The sequence below is a fragment of the Geotrypetes seraphini genome, chromosome 10 (assembly GCF_902459505.1).
Source record: "Geotrypetes seraphini chromosome 10, aGeoSer1.1, whole genome shotgun sequence".
NCBI lineage: Eukaryota > Metazoa > Chordata > Amphibia > Gymnophiona > Dermophiidae > Geotrypetes > Geotrypetes seraphini.
Window position 1 is genome coordinate 39,015,207 of NC_047093.1, and position 15,030 is coordinate 39,030,236.

General features: G+C 35.8%; 1 protein-coding gene across 4 annotated transcripts in view; it reads left to right on the top strand.

Moving 5' to 3' along the window:
• The window catches only part of CFAP52 (cilia and flagella associated protein 52), a 74,855-nt gene that overhangs the window by 21,980 nt on the left and 37,845 nt on the right, over positions 1-15,030 (top strand). For all 4 annotated transcript variants that reach the window (XM_033961742.1, XM_033961741.1, XM_033961743.1 and 1 more), the window contains exons 6-7: positions 8,590-8,706; positions 12,361-12,461. In XM_033961742.1, coding sequence (XP_033817633.1) covers positions 8,590-8,706; positions 12,361-12,461 — 218 coding nt within the window. The remainder of the gene's footprint in view (positions 1-8,589; positions 8,707-12,360; positions 12,462-15,030) is intronic.

A 15,030-nucleotide genomic window follows, 5' to 3' on the forward strand; every position in this document is an offset into this window, starting at 1 on the left:
CTTGAATGAAGGAACAAAACAATCGAAATAGTTAGAGAAAATACAACATCAGATAAGATATCACACAGCAAATGAGAGAAACAGTATCAAATGGGTCTGATATTCAGAAATGCACAGGAATACACAGAGATTCACATATCATCATTTTCTTGTAAGCCACACCATATTTTTTCATATGAACCAACATAATTGAATTTTATTGCATGAGCCTTTTCAAACTTAGCAATCTGGCATACAAGATTCCACCACGAATTGTAATTTAAGTTGGCACAATGTTTCCAGTTAGTTAACTTCTTAACATGAAACAAGAGATTCAAACCGAAAGACAGAGAATGGCAGTGATGGAAGAAAAAATGGAGCAATTTGAATCCTTCACACAAGAATATGATAAAGATAAAAAAGAAGTAGCAGCTTTAAAAAATCAATTGGTGGATATGGAAAACCGAGGGAAAAGAAAGAACATCAGAATTTTAGGTCTGGCTGAAAATATTGAAGGGGGAGATCCTGTACAATTCTTGGAAAATCTTTTACCTAAACTGCTACAGCTCAATTCAAAATGGCCGTTAGAAATTGAAAGAGCCCACAGAATCCCCACAAGAAAGCCAGTAAACCAGGCTGCTCCAAGACCTTTGATATTCAAGGTATTAAGGTACCAACATGCTCAGGAAATATTAAAATTGGCAAAAGCAAATAAAAACTTAAATTATAAAGGATCAAAACTGATTTTAGTTCCTGACTTTGCTAAATATACTGCAAACATAAGAAAACAATTCCTCACATTTAGACAGCAGTTAAAAGAAAAAGGCTACATATATGGAATATATTATCCGTCCACTATGAGAATATCCAGTGGAGATAAATCCATATATTTTCAAGATCCTGCAAAACTAAAAGATTTTTTGACACAAGAAGAACCTATGTTTACATAAAAAACAGAATAAAAGGAACAATTCAGCTGAAGAAAGAAGAAAGAAGAAAGAAGATGGAAAAAAAAGAAGAGGAAAAAAAAATAAAAGAAGATTATTAATAAAAAAAAAAAAAAAAATAAGACATAAAAAATATTTACTAACTAAAAAGATAATTTATTGATATATTGGATGCAATAATATAAAATGATTTTATCACATTAATTATTAATAAAATATTTGCATCCACATACATTAATACTAATGAAAAAAAAAAAAATTTTTTTTTAAATTATTAAAATATAAATTAATTATAAAATTAAATTATTTATATAAAATATATATTTTAATCAGAATAGAGTTTATTCAATTATTTAAGCATATTAACTTATTATGATTAATGAACAATGAAAATGATTTACAATGAAGTTATTATTAATATTATTGAAAGAAATATTTGTTATATTGAGAATAAGACTTAAAAATGAAATATATTAATTTATTATAAAAACAATATTTTAATTCTATGTAAGAAGATTGCAATTTTATGAAATATATATAAGATAAGAATTTGATTTATTGAAGGGATTTAATAATGAAATAGGTCAACATTATAAAATTTATATTTTATTCAATTATTTAGTCATATTAACTTATTATGAAAAAATAAGGTATTGATTAATTGATTGGTAGATAATTAATAAAATAGGAATTCATTATAAAATTTATTTACTGATATAAAATGTATATTTTATTCAAGTATTCATTCAAATTAATTCATTATGAAGATGATCTATGAAAATGATTGAAATGCATTTATTATTAATATTAATATTTTTATAAAAATGGGTATATTTAATTTAAATGGTGATTAATAGATATATAGAAAATAAGAGCTATATTTGTAATATGTTTATTTATTAAGAGTATTATATTACATGTATGCATGATATTGAATTTAATTTTATGAATCAACTATATATATAATTCTTAGTAATTTTATAAAATTTTATAGATTAAATGGATATAATTTTCAATTATATAAGGGTGGAAGTATAAAGAATGTATTGAATATAGAGATATGTTTTTAAATAATATAATGAATTATTAGTTGCCTGGTGATGGAGATTTAGGTTTTGCAAGACCAATGCGTGTTCCAGATCAGAATATGATAATGGGTGGGAGGGGAGGGAAAATAATAGGGGGGATAGGGGATAAATTTTTATTGAATGTGCTAGGATCTAATCTTGTAAATTATCATAGAATATTGGTTAAAACATAATTATTAATTAGATGGATATAAAAATGTTTTCGCTGAATGTCAATAGTTTAAATCATCCTATTAAGAAGAAGAAATTATTATCGTTCCTTAAAAATCAAAATGCGGACATTTATTTTATTCAAGAGACACATCTTTCGGAAATTGAATCAAAAAAATTATCTGGAGGTTGGATTTCTAAATGTTTATTTGCACCGGCTTTAAAGAAAAAAGCTGGAGTGGCTGTTCTGATAAACAAAAAATGTAATGCAGATTTTAAATTAATTAATTATGATCCCTTAGGTAGATGGGTACATATCGAAATGGTTATGGGAAATACAACCCTGAATTTATTCAATTTATATGCTCCTAATACGAATCAAATTGAGTTTTTTAAACAAATTCAACAATTACTTTTACCACTGGCTACATCTAATTTAATAGTAGCAGGGGATTTCAATGCTGTAATGGATCCGATTTTGGATAAAAAACCAAGTAAAGTTATGAAATCATTAGGCTTAGATAATTTGATACTATCTTGTGATTTAGTAGATATATGGCGAATTCTTCATTTTAATGAACAGGAATTTTCTTTTTGTTCTCAGGTCCATAAATCCTTTTCACGAATTGATTATATATTTGTTTCTAATAATATAGCGCAGCGTGTATTAAAAGCAGTAATTGATCCCATTATAATTTCAGATCATGCTGGTGTGTGGATTAACCTTCAAAATTATGATGTTGAAAACTTTGATTTAATTTGGAGATTTAATAATGATTTACTAGCGGATTCAAAATTTCTTGAGGATTTTAAAATAAAAATGCAAGAATTCTTTCAAATTAATGAATCAGATACAATTAATGCTGAGATCTTATGGGATGCTTTTAAAGCAACTATGAGAGGAAATATTATTTCATATTCAACATTTATTAATAAACAAAAAAAAAAACAATTTCTTGAGATGGGAAAGCAAATTAAATTAATAGAAAATAAATTAATTGAGAAATGGGAAAATAATACATTACAAGAATTATTAAAATTAAAAGTTAAATATAATGAGATTTCTTCTCAAATTGTGAGGAAAGACATTTTCAATAAACAAGTACAATATTATGGAAATTCAAATAAAGCGGGGAAATTATTAGCAAATTATCTTAAAGTAAAGAAAAGAAAATCTAAGATTATTGCAATTAAAGATACACAAGGTAACACACATACCAACACAAAAGATATTATAACACAATTTCTTGATTTTTACAAAGAATTATACACTTCTAATTCTTATAAAAATAAAGAACAAGACGGATTAACTTTTTTAAATTCATTTATTGGACCTAATATTCCAGATCATATAAAAGGAAGTTTAGAAGAACCTATATCTTTAAAAGAGTTAGAAACAGCATTGAAATCTCTTAGAGTTGGATCCGCTCCAGGTGGAGATGGGTATACTGTTGAATTTTATAAATTTTTTCAAAATATCATATTACCACATTTGTTAAATTTATATCAATATCAAATAAAGAATGAAAATATTTCTGGTACTATGGCAGAATCGATAATTATAGTCTTACCAAAACCAAACAAAGATCCTACTCTGGTTTCAAATTACAGGCCTATTTCATTATTGAATGTGGATAATAAATTAATGGCTAAAGTATTAGCATTAAGATTGGCAAAAGCTCTTCCTTACATTATTGATGTACATCAAACAGGATTTATTGCTAAAAGACATTCATCAAATAATACTAGATTAGCATTCCACTCATTAAATTTAGCAAAAAATATAAATGATCCAGCTTTTTTAATATCTTTAGATGCAGAAAAAGCCTTTGATAGAGTGGAATGGAATTTTATATACCAAGCTTTACAATGGTTTGGTATAGGATCCGGTTTTATTAATATGATTCAGACATTGTATAGCTCTCCTGGAGCAAGATTATATATTAACAATAATTTATCAAATAGATTTAACTTGCATAGGGGAGTTAGACAAGGATGCCCTCTGTCTCCTTTACTTTTTGATATTGTCCTAGAACCTTTATTAATTGCAATAAACAAAACTAAGGAGATAAAGGGAATATCATTTAACAGTTTTGAATTTAAATTATCTGCATATGCAGATGATATATTATTATATTTAAGAGAACCGGAAACTACTATTCCATGTATACTTAATTTAATAGAAAAATATGGTACTTTTTCTGGATATAAAATTAATTGGAACAAATCTGAAATTCTCCCAATTAATGTTCATTGTACTAAAGGAATATTTGATCCATATTCATTTATTTGGAAAGAAGATGGAATTAAATACTTAGGAATTATGATCAAAAATACAATTGAAGATACAGTCAAAGAGAATGAAAAACTTTTATTAAAAAAAATAACAGAAATGTGTGAGCAATGGAATCCGTTACATCTTTCTTGGTGGGGAAGAATTCAAACAATTAAAATGATGGTATTGCCTGTGGTTTGTTACCAAATGAGTATGATTCCAATATTTTTTCAGGGGTCATTTTATAAAAAACTTAACAATATTCTTACAAAATTTGTTTGGTGTGGGAAAAGACCAAGAATCGCTTTAGTATCATTACAAAGACCAATTATGGAAGGGGGGGTAAATTTTCCAAATTTTTATAGGTATCATCAAGCCTATATTTTAAGACAGGGTATGTATTGGATCCTCCCAGATCTTTTAGAAAATGTACCAGATTGGCTGTATTTAGAATGGCGGCTCCTGTTCCCTTTATATCCAGAACAGTTAATAACTATAACAATGCCTAAAAGATACAAAGACCACAGAATTTTATTTGATACTTGGAAAACATTGAGATACATCAGTAATCTGTCACCAGAACCTATTGCTAAATCTCTAAATCAATCAATATGGATAAACTCCAGGATCAGAATTGGCGGATGTAAAATCGTCTGGAAACAATGGATAAATGCAGGAATACGAACATTGAATGATGTCATTTCAGAAGGTTCACTGCTTAGTTTTTCACAATTGCAAAATAAATTTGGATTAAATAAAACACAATATTTTAAATGGATGCAGTTGAAGCAGGCCATTCAGGTAGGGTTCCCTGAATGGAAAAATCTTAATAATCAATATAGTCTACAGGTTCTATGTTTCCAGACGGATTTTTTGGGTCACCAAGCCGCAAAATGGTACAAATTGATATACGGATTTTTAAATAAAAAAAAGAAAACAGGTCTTAGGGATATTTGGAGTATTGAGATTGGTCAGACAATTTCTGAGTCTCAATGGCCACGATTTTGGTCCTGGAGATTAAGATCTACAAGGTCAGCATCTATGAATCAAACATGGTTGTTCTTATTACATAGAGTGTTCTGGACCCCAACGCGCCTGCAAAAGATAGATAGTACTAGATCTAATAGATGCTGGCATTGTAAATTGGAAGTAGGGACGTTAGATCATTTAATTTTTTTCTGTCCCTGTGTAAACGCATTTTGGAATTCAATTTGGCCCCAAATTAATAAGTTACTAGAAAATTATGTTGGACTCTCATATGACACCATATTATTTGGCACTGCAATGAGAACTAAGAGTCCAATTTCAGCAAATAATAACAAGCTATTATTAATATTGACAGGAGTCGCCATGCAACAAATTACTCAAAACTGGAAAGATTACACCAAATTAAATTATACATTTTGGTGGAATTCTGTCTGTCATATTTATAAAATGGAAAAAATATTAGCGTTACAACAAGGGAATCTTCTTAATTTCAAGAAAATTTGGCAACCATTGACCAATTATTCTAATGATTAGATTTCTTAGCACATTGATAAAAATTTTATATGAATGGGGTGGGATTTGATTAATAATTGGAAAAATGTTATATAAAAAAGGGATGGGAAATATATTTATATGTTAATGTATAATCTTTATCATAATATATTTTAAAACATATGACTTATTAATGATAGTATACTATATATGTAATAATTAATTATATTTAATATGATTCAGATGCTGTAAGAATGGAAAATCTATAAATAAAAATTAAAAAAAAAAAAAAAAAAGTGTCATGAGTAGAAGGCATCTCAGCAGTTTTGCAACCCACTTATTCACTGGTACCTGCAGTCCATATTGACCATAAATAACAATAGCTAGAGTAATGTCTTCTTCAATTCCTGTAATTCTGCTTATTTTGTCCCAGACCGTACTCCAGTATGATCGAATAGGGGGACAAGTAAAGATCATATGATCAAGGGTGCCAACCTCCACGTGGCAAGACCAACAACGATTAGTGGTAGATTGGGGGAGTTTGCTAAGTTTGTACGGTGTCCAGTACGCTCTGTTTAAAAGATAATACGCTGACTGAGAGTAGCTAGCCGAATGTAGGGTATGAGTCATCTCGTGCCAATTAAGTTTCCATTCTTTAGTATCTATGTCTTTGCCAGTGTCTTTTATCCATATATCTCTTAAGGCTGAGGAACCCGTATATTTGGATTCTATAATATATCTGTACCAGGAAGCTGCTCTTCCACGTCTTTTGAGTTGAATCAGACGATTAAGAGAGACTACAGTAGGAGAAAGGTTCTGAATCGACAAAATATCATAAGAAGCCTTAATGGCATGGCATAATTGCATCCAGCGGAAAAATTGAGAGCTGGGTAGCTGGAATTGTTCCTGTAGTGTTTCAAATGATATCCAGGTCTGGCCGCTTAATAACTGATCAAGAGTCCAAATACCTTTAGATTGCCAACTGGGCCAATGAATGGGTTTCCCTTGAATCACTATGCTGTGATTATTCCATAAACATATGTGAGAAGTGTCTTTCCATCGAATTGTAGCCAATTTGTCTGCCTCATGAATTGCAAGTTTAGAAGAATTAGTGGGTTCTCTGCGAGTACTGGCTGCGAACATTGCTGATCTCATATCACTTATTCCAAGAGCCTTCATTTCTAATGAAGACCGAGATGACTTGTCAGTAAGCTGCGAGTCAGAGATCCAAGAGGAATTATGTCGTAAGATGAAGGCAGTGTGATAATCTCGGAAGCTGGGGAACTTTACTCCTCCCTCAGCAACAGTACCCTTAAGCTTCTTTAAGCTAATTCTAGGAGTGGAGTTGTTCCATAGAAATTTGGAGAGACGAGATTCAATTTTTGTGTAGATCGAGGAAGGGAGGTAGACTGGTAAGCTACTCAAGACATGGTTCACAACCGGTGTTATCATCATTTTAATGGTGTGCAATCTCCCCCACCAGGACAGACGTAAAGGTGACCATCTGGAAGTGAGAGATTGAATAGAGTCTAAAATATAACTAACATTGAGGGCTACTGTCTCTTCAATGGTTGTTCCAAAGTAAATGCCCAAATACTTGAGTTTGGTAGAGGACCATTGGAGGCCGAGTTTAACAATCTCATCATGAGCTTCCGGGCAATTAAGTGCTAGGATTTCAGATTTCGTTAAGTTTAATTTGTATCCAGATGTGGTGGAGTAAGAAGAGATGACACTTAGAATCTGACTGAGAGAATCAGGTGTAACGTCAGTTTAATAGCCTGCTTTCTGTCTTAGACATGTCTGTAGGGTCAGACTTCTTCTTTACTTCCACTGTCTCTTACGGTCAGGGAGGAGAAGAATCTGTTACAAAAGTGTAAAATTTATAAATTGAGTAGCTTTTGAATTTTTGATGCAGGTTGCACACAAGTTTCATTTCACATTATTATGCGTTGCAAAATGTTTTCATTAATGCTGGGTTTGTTGAGAAAATAGACTTGTGTTATCTCGGGAAGAATCCCCTTGTCTCCTCTCTCTCTTTTTCAACCCACTCTAGGGCTGACTCACTGCTTTGATACAGACTGAGGAAATATAGCACAGAGAAGTTCCTACAACTTCGCAGTAGATTAAAGGACTGAGGAAATCTAGCACAGCCCAGAGTGAGAGGAGGATGAGCTGAAGAATATGTAAACTAGGCTCTCTACAGACTTTGCAGTAAAGGAGGGTAAAGGCCCATTGGTCAAGACTGATATTCCTGTTTACAAGAAGATTGGCAAAGATAAGAATCTAATCTTCCAGTGTAAGGCTTCTTTCCTCCATATTTGTTTATGCATTTATTTATTGAAAAGACTTGGATACCACCTTCCATCTATACTGAGCTGCCAATAAATTTTTGCGGTACCCAATCCTCCTGGGAGGTCACCAATCCAAATGTCAGTTAAACTCAAATCTGCCTAGCTTCTGAGATCAAGGGTGAGAGCTCACATCTGTAGAACTGCAAGCTGTGCAGCCTTGGGTGGCAGACTAATTGACTGGCTTGTGGTTCACTTTTGTCTGAAAATAAAATCTAAATGTTTCTGTCTGGCTCAGATTTCCTCAGTTGATAGCATCTCCATAGTTTTATAACATTTGTTAAGGTGAGACAATACTGATATCATATCTAAACATTTCTCAGATATCTGAAGATGACATTTACTTGTACTGTGGCACTACCTCTGGGGATATCCTTACAATTAACGTGAAAACAAAACTGTTGAATACCTATGGGCCTGAGAAAGAGAAGTTCAGCCAGGTAAATTGTAGCCTTCCGTTATATTTATGCTCACCGTCCAACAGTCTGATTTAGTGATTAGAGCCAAGAGCTGTGAATCTGGTGACCACAGTTCCCCTAACTGTCATTCACTTTTGACCTTATACAAGTCAGTTAAACTTCCTGTGCTTAGAATTTAAGCCCCAGTAATTCATTTCATGCAGTGACAGGTGCTCCATTAGTGCCAAACAAGTGGAGCTTCTGACTTTCACCCATGTTAAAACATTTGGGGCTGAATTCTACAGGGTGGGCCACAGAAAAGTAGCCCGCTTCTGGCGATAGTATGACAAGATGAACGAGCAAGCGGATTGTTTTTATTCGCTTACCCACAAGTTACAACAGATGGTGAAAGTGGTCCCTGCTCACATCTATGCACCTTTGGGCACGTCGGATCATGTTGGCTGATACCGCTTGCACCTCTTCAACAGTGATGCTGCGGATGTTGTTCGTGATGTTTCCCTTGAGTTCATCCAGGGTATGTGGATTGTTGGCGTACACTTTCTGCTTTAAATTTCCCCACAGATAAAAATCGCATGTGGACAAGTCCGGGGAATGTGGTGGCCATAACTCCTTGCTCACAGTTCACCCCTCTGTAAACAGCCCAGTGAGTCGTGTGAGGTGTAGCATGTTGCCCCTATCTTGTTGGAAAAAGCAGTACTGTACATTTTTTCTTCTGGTGTTAGTTGGTCGTAAAATTGTTCAAAGGTGTCCAGGTAAACCGCGGTATTCACAGTTGATTCGCAGAAAATTGGGCCCACTATTCAATTTCCTGACACTGCGCACCAAACACCATTTTTCTGGTCATGAAGTGGTGTTTTGTGAGTTAAGTGGGTATTAGAGGCGGGCTACTTTTCCATGGCCCACTCTGTATAAATGGTGCCTTGCCAATCAATCACTAGATGCCATTTATAGAATCCCACTTAGTGGCACCTAGATGTGTTTAGGCATCACAAGGCATCCTGAAGGAAGGTGCTGGTACATTAAGCCAGGTTTTACCAGCCTAACTTAGCAACGCCTAACTCGGATGCCTAGCAATGCTGAAGACAACCACGCCTATTCTCTGCCCCAACCATGCCTACTTTTCAGGTAGGTATCAGGCGTCGGAAAGCACCTCAACTTAGGCATTGCTAGGCACCTACCTTTTAATCTTAAAAAAAATTAATTGTTCGATTAACTTCGGTGACACAGTCAATTACCATGCCATTTAAACTAATTTAAGTAATTTAGGTTAGGCGCAGATTTTAGTTAGGCATCACTAGGCAGCCTCAGGGCACCTAGTGTTGTATAGCTAGGGCGCCATTTATAGAATCTGGGCTTTTATGCAGAATAAGGGGCATTAGCATATTCTAAACTACAAACTCACTTCCTTAAATCAAAAATACTATAAAGGACAGTCTTGTGAATCAAAAGTTTAAATACATGATTTCAAAAGTCAGCAAAAATAGAAGAATAAATCTCATGAAGGAGGAAAAGCCTCAGTCCCCTTCTGTTGCAATTAGTTCTCTGCTAACAGACATTTGTGGGGGAACCCTCATTGGCTAAAAACCTCCTCCAAGGTAGCTAATTAGCTTTGCACTTTTTTTTCTTTTCTTAAAACGTCATTCAATAATTATCATTCTATCATTTTTTTTACTTGTTTTGTGTGAAAAAAAATCAATTCACTTATCTTAAATCGTTAACTTTACATACAGCTCCCAACCATTAGCTTTTCTTGCAATGATTAAAGCTACAGCCTCAGCACCCTGAGGTTGTGGGTTCAAACCCATGCTGTTCCTTGTGACTCTAAACAAGTCACTTAATCCCCCCATTGCCATAGGTTGTAAGCCACCAGGACAGACAGGGAAAAATGCTTGAGTACCTGAATAAATTCCTGTAAACTGTTCTTAGCTTTCCTGGGAGAAAATTGAATGAATGTCGATTCAATGATGGCTAGCTAGCATTTTACCAATAGCTGCATCAGGGCCAGAACCAAATGTCTTCTCATTGGCACTCCAAAATTTGTGCTCACCAGTGCCACAAATTTTGGAGTACCAATTAAAACACATGTGGTTCTTGCCCTGACACATCTATCGGTGAAACGCTGGCTAGCCATTGTCAGCTGGACATTTATGCATGGAAAACTAATGGTTGGGTTCTGCGGAACCTAGGCTCATTCCAATTATTCCGAAAGCATCTGAAAACCTGGCTTTTCTCCAAAACGTAAAGCTATGTATTTAAAATGTAAAGCTAGCTATCCTCTTCATAACCTCTAATTTCTTATTATGTCCTTCCCTCATTTATTGAATTACCTGTAAACCGTGCCGAGCTCTATCTTTATGGAGATGATGCGGTAAACAAACTTAAGGTTTAGTTTAGTTTAATTTTAGTATGTGAAATTAACAATATAAGTGAATTGATTTTTTTCACATAAGACCAACGAAAAAATGATAGAACAATAATTATTGAATGACATTTTTAAGAAAAGAAATAAAAGTTAATGCAAAGCTAATTAAATACCTTTGAGGAGGTATTTTAGCTAATAAGGGTTCCCCCACAAATGTTTGCAGCAAGAACTAATTGCAATAGAAGAAGCTTTTCCTCCTTCATGAGATTTATTCTTCTGTTTTTGCTGACTGTTGAAGTCATGTATCTAAACTTTGATTCACAAGACTAGATTTTAACTTTGGTTTTATATTTGCGGTATATCAAATAAATTGAACTTGAACTAAAATCCAGAATGTAGCAGAGGCATCAAAGAGGAGCCAAGGGTAATTTTCAGTCATTTTAGATTACAGGTGACAAAATGAAGCAAGTAATTTAGTGTTTTCGCTGTTTTAAAACAGCATACCCACTACTGATCTTTGCCCATTACTTCCATGGCATCAAGGCAAGCCAAAGTATCCTTGTACTCATAACCAATGGTGTAATAAGAGGGGGGGGCAGAGCATCTTGGTGCCATCTTGGTGGAGGCGCTGGCAACTCTCCTCTCGCTCCTTCTCACCTCTAGTTCTTCGCCAGCACGTGCAGCGGCTCCAACCTGCTGCTCGCACCAACCTCGGCTGTCCCTCTGATGTCACTTCCTGGTTACAAGACTATGAAGTGACATCAGAGGGAGAGCCGAGGCTGGAGTGAGTAGTAGGTTGAAGCTGCTTCTGGTGCCAGGGAAGTTAAAGAGGTACAAGGGAAGGGGCATGCGCTAAGCAGTGGGAGGTGGGGAAGGAGTGGGGGTGGAGGAGAGGGCTACACCACTGCTCATAACATGTCTACTTTTACCTGGCAAAGAATATAGGAGCAGAATTAGGTTTTGGAGAGGCTTAATTGCCCTCCCCATTTTTAACTGACAGAAACAGAGTGAAGAGAGAATAGGAGCCTTATCTAGACATGTATATTTGTGTGTCCACATTCTGTTGATAGGTGTGTATCCAATAAAACCTCACCCCTGTAAAGAGTCCTCGTGTCCTCTTGATATGTCTGTAGAATTTGGAACACAAAAACCATGATGGACACACACATGACAAGCACATGCCACATGCAGACAGTAATGATCTCATAAGCCTTCTTTCCCTTTGGAAAGTAGTCTAAAGCCCTGGAAATAAAGAATCCATGCTTTGTATATTGCATAATATAAATGAAGAATATCCCTGACATGTCTCTCAGGGAATCACCGCTTTAGCAGTACTGAAGACAGGAGATTTTCTTGTTGGCTCTGGTGATGGGAAGATCTCTCTCTGCAAAGGATCAGCCATTAAAGCAGTCAAGTAAGTAGTTAGATAAATAAATACTGTAACCATGATTTTGTATTGAGGTAAGGACAAACTTTGGGATTGATTCTCAGTTGAACTATAAGGATAAAGTTATCTGGATAAAATTATCCACAGGATACTTAGTGAGACAGGAAGTTATTCCAGCCTTACCAAATATCACAGCTTAAAGATATCCGGATAGCTTTATGCAAGTATCTTATGCCTGCTATATCTGCAACTGAGACAACTGCATTATGTTAATTGGATGGCACCTGAATATCACTGCTGTCATGTTAACTTTGAGCCCTGGCCTCAGAAAGCTTTCAGTTCCTTCCTATTTCAAATAGTTAACTTTTGGGCAAGCATCGGACTGTAAGGTCAAAATTTTAAATCCAACAATTTGTCCAGGTAATTCCAAAATTTTGAATATTGATCCATTATGATTATTTTTTGTAAACATGATCCCTAATTCAAATTGCAACTAAAATGATATATATATAATAATATATATATCATGATTCTTATATAATATATAAGCATGATTCTTAAATATAAGTCACTCTAGGAGCATGTATCTATGTGCTATTACTGCCAGCATTGCCTGCTACTGAACTATCATACCTCGAACATCAAATCAGTTATGAACATTTTTTGATTCAAATGGCTAATGCAAATACAGTAATCAGATGAAGGGAACCTCTAGAGCCTTGGAAGATATGACATGTCAGGGAACTACTTGTACTTGAATACCCTGGAGAGCGACTAAGGGCTAGATTCTCAAAAATCTGCATAAAAAACTGACAGGCTGCTATCACAGCCATTATAGTACCGATTTTAAAAAAGCAAGCCATTCTCCAAAACATGCTCATGCAAATGAGGTTGGCGGAGAATTTGCTAAGTTTGCATGTGCCCATCATTGGTGATAGCGATGGGCACTTTTGCAGAATAAATGCAAAAAAAACAAAAAATTGAGCTGCCAGGACAAATAACCCTCTACCCGGATGCACTGGGGAGGAGCCTACGACTCAGGCCTAGACACATAAGGCCCCACCTATACGAGGGGCCTTAAACATCCCTTCCCGATGCTTCCCAGGATGCACTGGGGAGGGGAAGGTCCACCATTTTGAAGAGGTGGGCCAGATGGCTGGAGGGAGTAGGCATCCCTCTGGCCAGCCATCTGAAAATACTGTAAGGGGGGTCATCAGAAGCACTGAGAGGGGAATGCATGGTGGCGGGAGAATGTGGGCAACTCTCCCGCTGCTGAAGGGGTATCTGTTGGGTGGGAGAGATTGGACATCTCTCCCGCTGCAGGGGGATGTTGGTTTGGCAGGAGAGATTGGGCATCTCTCCCCCTGCTGAGGGGAGTTGGATGTGTTGGTTGGTGGCGAGAGGCATTGGGGATCTATCCTGCTGCTGGGGGGGGGGGGTCAGTTGGTGGCAGGAGAGACAGCATCTTTCCCGCTGCCAAAGGGGGCTTTAATACACAGTGAAAACACACACCACAAGATGCACTTTTAACAGTGCTGTCACTGTACCGGCACCCCAGACCAGTCGCTGATTTTTGTTGCCAAAAGCCAACGCCACTCTTGGAGAATGGCTCGCTGATTTTTAAGAATCCACCAGAGTGCTAATTTCAATGCTGAAGAGCCCTTTTGCATGGTAGTCTAAAGCCCTGGAAATAAAGAATCCATGCTTTGTATATTGCATCCCAGAAGACAGTTGCCATGACTTTTTCCTGCAAATTTTTGTGTCTTGAACTTTTTTGGGGTAGGGGATGACTTGTGCTTCTACTGCATTGACTCCATTTTGGACTCAGGATCTATGTGATAGACCCAAGTCTCATCTCCAATCACCAAACGATGAAAAAAATTCACTTAGTCTTCATGGAAAATCTCCAAGCTCTCCTGACAGCACTGAAGCCTCGTTTCCTTCTGACATGGCATCAGCATTCTTAGAATCCATCTTGCACTAACCTTGAACCGGCCCAACTTTTCATAAATTATTTGCCAAACTGTACTTTCTGAGATGTCCATTTCTTCAGCTATTTGGGAAACCTTAATTAGAGAATGATACGGGGAAAAAATCTGTCCCCGTCACCGCCCAGTCCCCGGCCCACCATCCTCTGCACCGCCCTGTCACCGCCGTTCCCTTCACCGCCCCGTCACTGTCACCGCCATCCCTTTCACCGCCCCGTCACCGCCACTGCCATCCCATTCACCGCCCCGTCACTGTCCCCGCTGCATCCATATAAGTCTTAGTACTGTAATATTTAGCTTATTCCTTTCTTATAAATCAAAGTTCCTGCTGCTGAACTAGAGAAAGAGCTATTCAGCTGGCAGGGCTTTGTTTATAAATTTTTATCAACACAACTAATATACTACTTTATCCTAAAGCAAAAAATAAATAAATAAATAAAAAAAATTTTTTCTACCTTTGTTGTCTGGTTTCTGCTTTCCACATCTTCTCATTCAGTTCCTTCCATCCACTGTGTGTCTTCTCTCTGCGTTTTGCTGTTACTGTGCCTCTCCCTTCACCCCCCCAAATGGTCTAGCACCCATCTTCTTCCCTCCGCTCCCCCATAGTC